We start from the raw sequence: 6,715 nt of genomic DNA on the forward strand, positions 1-6,715 counted from the left end.
GTGTGTGATTCTTCAAACTGTGAAGGACAATTTTGAAAACTAATAAAATTAATATATTAGGAGAGGTACAAATAAAGTACTTACTAAATCCCAGAATGTAGGGATTTAAAGAGGCAAACAAGACAAATTAGTAAGTCATGTTTCTCACAGTAAAGTCTGGATCTCATTATTCTAAGTGGCAGGACTAGTGGAACATAAAAACAGTAGGAAGAATCATTTAGCTAAACTTGGATTACCTTACTGCTATATATCTAATCTCTTAATGTTGATATCAGTAGATGCACACATTCCCTCCCACAAAAAACACTTTACACCATGTCCGTCACTAAGTCTGACCTTTCCCTGCAGTTCTCATATTGAACTTTTCATGAGTGTTCACGATGTTAGAAAATAATTAGGGATCTCACAAAATAAATACCAAGCATGAGTAAGTGTTTCAATTTTATTTAACATTTTCTAAATGGCTATATAGCTCATTTTGATGTAATGAATAGTACTAAAAAAGTACAAGATATTTACCATAAACATATGGTTATTAAAGTGAACACCCACAACCCAAGTAAGCACTTTTACTCATTTAAAGAAGCCAAAGCTTTTTCTGAAGGCTTGTTGGATGTCAGCAGAGGCTCTACATCTTCTTCCATCACCCTCTTCTGAACCGGTTCAGACTGCTGAGCACGTATCCACACGGTGTCAGGAAGGCCGTAAAAATCACCACGAGTCCAAAAGCCGTTTCCTGGAAGAGAAGATGAAAGGCACAGTGAGTGAGTTTGGCTTCCTCACGGCCTAACAAAAACCGCTTTAAACATTTTGAGGAATTTGTTGTCCTAGAAATGGTGTCTGATGAAACCTAAAAAGCACGAAATCCATTCCTGGAGGACCCAACTTACATTTCTGAAGAAAATTCATTTTTCTTCTAATGGTGCCCAGTTCTGACCTTTAACTCTGGAATGTGGGTGCCGGCCAGGATTTCCACCCGTCTGAAGAAAATGATAGGTCGTGGCAAGGAGGAGTGTGTTTGAAGGCGGCAGATACTCCGCGGGACACGACGCCTCTGCCCTGCGTCTTCGCGCCCGGCGAGACCCGACGACGGCGGGCCTAACGGCTCCGAGGCCCGCGCACTCGGGGTCCCCTCTTGGGAACCAGCGCCGCGCGCCCGCCCTGCAGCCACCCCGGGCCCCAGCGAACTCCGACACTCTCCAAGGCGCCCAGGCCGCGGCCCCCTGCACCCCACCCGTCAGGGCGCTCTCGCCCCAGCCAAGCTCTCCTTGCTGCCTTGGGGGTGGCCCCCAACTCACCACAGGCGACACGGGGCGATGGTGGCGGCGGAGCTCCGAGTGGTTCCAGCGGCAGCTGCGCTGCTTGCCCAGCGGGGTCGCGAGGCAGCGGGAGAGCAGGGAGAGAACGAGCAGGTGGGGCATGGCGATTGTCCAGCGTAGCAAGCCGAGACCCGCAGCGCGGCAAACGCGAAGCAGGTAAGGCGAGGCCTGAGAGTGTGAATTCCACAGCTGGGCAGGTGGCTGATCTGCGCAGGCGCTTCGTCTGCGCAGGCCCCCCAGCCCCAGAAGCACCCTGGTTCCAGAGGCACCTTTTCTCCCTCCCTCGAGCTCAGCCCCTCCCTCTCTGGTCAGCATGGGGCTATGCTCCGCCCGTGCTCTGCCCCTTTTGCTCAGCACCCCATGGGCAGGCCCACCCTCACACGCATTCCCTTCTAACCTTCCTGCCCTATCCTGATCACCCCTCATCCATGTATCCACAGGCTTGGCTTTCTACCCCTTACACCCTGCTTTCTCTCCTACTTACCCTGCTCAGCCCCCCTATTCCCCAAACACACACTATCTCTTGATTTTCTGCTGAGTAAGATGAGAGATTGGGCATCCCTTTATCTTTCTTACCTCACAACCTGTACCATTCAACATGCCATTACTTCTCATTGGCAGAGTTTATAACATTTATCTTCCGTTCTCCAGAATATAAATCTTCCATACATTCTCTATATATATTCATTCCCAACATTGAAAACTAGGAACAAGCATCTGTAGTGCATTGATGGTACAAAAAATATTTATTGCAGGATCAAATAGTGTTTGGAACCGGTAGAGAAGATGATGTCACTAAACTTGTAGCTTTTGAAGAAAAATGGAATATATTGTCATTTTCAAGTGTAATAGTATAATAAACTTTTATCCACTCTCTAAAATGATCCATTTTCTTCACACTATTTCCACTTCAGGCCTATTGTACAACTGGTATTTTAGGACTTCTTTGATTGTCCTGTTTCTGCAAACTGGTATCTTCCTCTTAGATTCCTATTTCATTTTGCTGTAGTACATCTTTAGGCAATTCTATCAGGAAGGGTCTAGGGGTGCTAAATTTCTCCAGTCCTTTTTTGGGAAATCAAGAAACCTTTATTCTGCTCCCCACTTACATGCTAATTTAGCTTCAGGCTCAAAATCATTGTACCATAGGAATTTTAAATTTATTATTCTCTTGTGTTCTAGTATCTGGTATAACTGATGAGATATGTGATGTCAATATAATTCTCATCCTTTGATGTAGCCTCTATTTTTTAATTTTTGGAATCTTTCAGGAGTTTATGTCTTTGCACTTGTGAAGTTTCTCCAAGATATGGCTTGATATCACTCTTTCTTCATTCATGTTGATTAGCTATGGGTGAGACCTTTCAACTTGAGGATTTGATTTCTCTTTAACTCTGGGAGACCTACTTTTTCTCAATTCTCAATCTGAAACTCCTATTAGATGGATGTTGGCCCTTCTTAGTTGGGTCATCTATGTCTTTCAACTTTTCTCTTTTTGTCCTCTTTTTCTACATTCTGGAGGATTCCCTTGACTTTTTCTTCTAGCCCTTCTGTTTAATTTTTTGTTTTAGAATTATATTTCTAACACTTATAATTTCTAATTATAATATATAATTATATAAATATAATAAATTCTAGTAATAATATAATTTCTAATAATAAATTACTATTTGGGGGTATTAGGTAACCTAGTCACATTTTATAGAGGGACTGTCCCCTCATATTTCTCTGAAAATATTAATTTGAACTTTTTTTAGGTTCTCTTCTGTTACCTGAACTATTTCTGGTGCTTCTAGGGTGAATTCTGCTTATTCGTTTTGGCCCTGCTAGTTTTACTCAGCTATTCTATGACCCTTGGTTGTCCTTTCATGCTTATGAATATGAAGAGCCAGGTGAATTACTTGGGTTCTTCCCTATTACCAATCTCCCCATAATGAAAATTCTGATTACATACTAAATATGTATGGTAGCAAAAAAGACTTCCTTCCTTATCCCCATGCCAAAGTGAGTAAGGGTCTACTCTAGACTTCCCAACTGTCACCATCTCAGGAAATAACTTAGTTTGCTTAGAAGAATTTCTCTACCCTCTACTAAGGACAAATATTGCCCAAAACATGCATAAAGTTGGAAGAGAAGAGGAGTGGCTGACACACACATCCCTTCCACTGACTTTTTTCCATCAGTTACCTTGAACTTGTGCCTTGCTTCCTACTACAAATCTTTGTAGCTGTCCAGTTAAGTAGCTGGATGCTGGGGAAAGCATCTTTTTTGCCCCCTGCAGCCTCTTGTGAGCTCAGAGCTATGGCTCCTTCTCTGCTTTACCCATCAATAAGAGCTCATCTACCTTCAGTCTTAGGGAAATTCACCAAAATCTTTGATTTGATAATGTTGTCCTGCTCTTCCACCTTTCATTTCACTCATGAGTTCATTTCCTCTTGTACTTCTTTACTGTAATTGTAATGGGATTTCAGGAAGAAGGATTGGTAAACATGAGAGCTTCTTCATCTGCCTCAAAGTAGATGCCCCACTTGAGTCACTGGCCTTTACTAATGTCATAGGAAGCCACTAAGGCTCTAAGCAGGGGCAATATGATCTGATTTTCATTTTTCAAAGATTACCTTGGCTGCTCTGTGGAGAATCATGGGGTGAGAGGTCATTGTAGTAATTGATACCCACTAGCCATACGTGCTATCCAATACAATATCCACTAGCCATTTGTGGTTTCTGAGCCCTTGAAATGTGGTAAACACCATGGACTAAGTGAAATTTTATATTACTTAATTTCATTTACCTTTAATTTGAAAACTGATCCTTGATTCATTTATTGGAAAATTTTTACTTTAGAACAACTTGGAAATTTGAATCTTCTTTTTCAACTGTAACTTTATGAAATCTAAATATAGATTAAATATTTTGGTTGAAAACTTAGCATCTGAAATTGCGACTGTAATTGCAAAATATAAAGATGTAGTGCTTGAGTCAGTTCCAGCTGCCATAACAAAGAACCATAAATTGAATGGTTTAAACAACAAACTTTTTTTTTCTCATCATTCTGGAGGTGAGGAAGTCCAACGCCAAAGCATAGACAGATTTGGTGTCTGATAAAAGTTCACTTTTTGGTTCATAGATGGCTGTCTTACTGTGTCGTCACATGGCAGAAGAGGAGAGGGAGCTCTCTGGGGTCTCTTTTATAGGGGCACTAATCCCATTCATGAGGACTCTACCCTCACAAGCTAATCACCTCCCAGAAGCCCCACCTCCAAATACCATCTCATTGAGAGTTAGGATTTCAACAAATGAATTTTGGAGGGACACAGACATTCAATCTATCGCACTTAGTAAGAATAAAGAATGTAAAATACCTCCTTAATAAAGTTTCTATATTGATTATATAAGAAAGTGAACCATTTTAGATATATGTGGTTTAAAAATGCACTATAAAAAATCAGTTGTACTCATTTGTCTTTTTGTTCTCCTAATACAGCTACTACAAAGTTTTAAAATTACACATATGGTTCACGTATTTTTCATGGATAGCTCTACTCTAGAACCTTACCCTGAACAATCAGGTTCTACATGGAATTGGCTGGTCACCTCCCTAACCTCATCTCCCTGTCTCCATTCACCCCTTTGCTGACTGTGGCCAAGTCACATAAGCCTCTTGAATCCACCTAGCTTTTTCTCTCTCACTCACTGATGTTTGCCTGGAAGATCTCCCCAGACATTCCCACAGCTCATTCCCTTACATAGTTCATTTCTTGGACTACCCTCCAAAAACAGCCCTCACCCTGCCCCCAGTTGCCCTCTTCCCTTTCTGTGCTTTATTTTCTCCTTGGCCCATTAAGCACCATCTGAATGTATACATTTTGTTAATTGTGTGTCTCTTTTACTAGGAGATGAGCACTTCAGGAGCAAGAGTCTTGTCCTACTCACTCACCCCAAAGACCACTACACACATAGTAGGTACCCAATAAATATTTGGTGAGTGAAGGAATGAATGTTCATACCTCTATGCTCTATTTCCCTTTCTCTACTGAAGACACTGTCTGGAGAGAGTGGAGGATTAAATGCTGAGAGGAATTACACCCTCTTCCCCACAGTGGGAGCTGATAAGATAGTCAGGGAGACCCTGGATTGTAAAGAACAGGAATGAATACATGGAGGCATATTTAAATATTGGTGATATTTTGCAGTCATGAGATTAACCAAGTGAGAGCATGCCTGGAAAAAGGTGGTAATGTATGATTGTTTCCAGACATTTCTCTCCTTCTATGGGCAAAAGAATCTAGCTTGGCCTACTCAGCTCCTTTCTCTCCCTTGCCCACCAAGATGGGGGGAAAGGGGTGTCAGAAATAGCCTTTTGAACTCTTGTGAAGCAGAATCAGGAGGAAAGAAGAGGGAGAGGACAGGAGGCTCACGAAGCTGTTGGGGGCAATTTTCAGAGCTGAAAAGAAACAAAGAGTTGCACTGTGTGAGGAAGTAGAAATAAAAAATGAAGGGAAATTTTAAGAAGGATCACTGTAGTCTATGTATCTCCTTTAGGGTATCTGAAAGATTGAAATTAAAAACTTAGAATTTTGAAATTGCTTTGGGTGACAAATTATATGTCTCAATTGACATAGCTGAACCTGGACCACATGTTTGCTAAGTTTATAAAAGTTACATATGTTTAGCCCATTTCTATTAAATGGAAATAAATTTAAGTAATAAAAGGCAGAGGTTTTCAGGTTAGATTTTTTTTAAAAGAACCAACTATATACTGTGTGGATAAAATGAGAGTTCCTGGGGCCAGGATTCTCACCTGGCGGTGGTTGACTAGCTCACTGCACACCTGTGGGCAATACATGGCTGTTGACTCTATAAAAAGAGCTCCACCCAGTGCTCTGGGTGCGACATGGTGGCAGGGCTGCAAGGCTGCAGGAGAGCAAAGCAGAGGCTGGAGTGGTGGCAGTGCCGAGGACAGAGGCCCAGAGGATGGCTGTGTGGGACGGCTGTGCAGAGAAGCCCAGAGGACAGCTGTGCGGACAGAGGGGCCTAGAGGCAGAGACTGGCTTGCTCCATACAGACTCGCTCTGAGTGAATGGGATTCTAGTGACTGACCTGCCACCTGGAAATAAAGTTGGGTATAACCCTTTCACCCCAAGAACGTTTTGCTGTCATTTTCTTTGGTCACACTGAATCCATAGCAAACTTGCCCAGGACTGAAACCCATTGGCAAGACATACTGTCTAAAAGAAAACCACTTTAAAGATGAAGATGTAGCTATCTTCAGGTTTCTTTGATTCTCACATTTGCTTTTGCATTACAGTCCATTGTGACATCCCATGTCATGTAAGCCTCTGGAAAATTCCACTTTACACTGTTCAGAAAATGAGTGAAAAAGTCAAATACCTTAT

At 42.1% G+C, this 6,715-nt stretch overlaps 1 protein-coding gene across 1 annotated transcript; it reads right to left on the minus strand.

Moving 5' to 3' along the window:
* Positions 1-433: 433 nt before the first annotated feature.
* Positions 434-1,702, minus strand: LOC118910887 (uncharacterized). The gene is made up of 2 exons (XM_036882455.2): positions 1,299-1,702; positions 434-736 (listed from the first exon to the last, which is right to left on the minus strand). Exons 1-2 carry the CDS (start codon positions 1,632-1,634, stop codon positions 644-646), a joined length of 429 nt encoding a protein of 142 aa, XP_036738350.2. The 5' UTR covers positions 1,635-1,702; the 3' UTR covers positions 434-643.
* Positions 1,703-6,715: the final 5,013 nt, after the last annotated feature.

The sequence above is a fragment of the Manis pentadactyla genome, chromosome 11, assembly GCF_030020395.1.
Source record: "Manis pentadactyla isolate mManPen7 chromosome 11, mManPen7.hap1, whole genome shotgun sequence".
NCBI classification, from domain to species: Eukaryota; Metazoa; Chordata; class Mammalia; order Pholidota; family Manidae; genus Manis; species Manis pentadactyla.

Coding starts and splice junctions, on each gene's coding strand:
- LOC118910887 (XM_036882455.2), bottom strand. CDS start 1,634: ATGCTGACCAGAGAGGGAGGGGCTGAGCTCGAGGGAGGGAGAAAAGGT. Junction 737..1,298: donor ATCGCCCCGTGTCGCCTGTG/GTGAGTTGGGGG, acceptor CTTCTCTTCCAG/GAAACGGCTTTTGGACTCGT.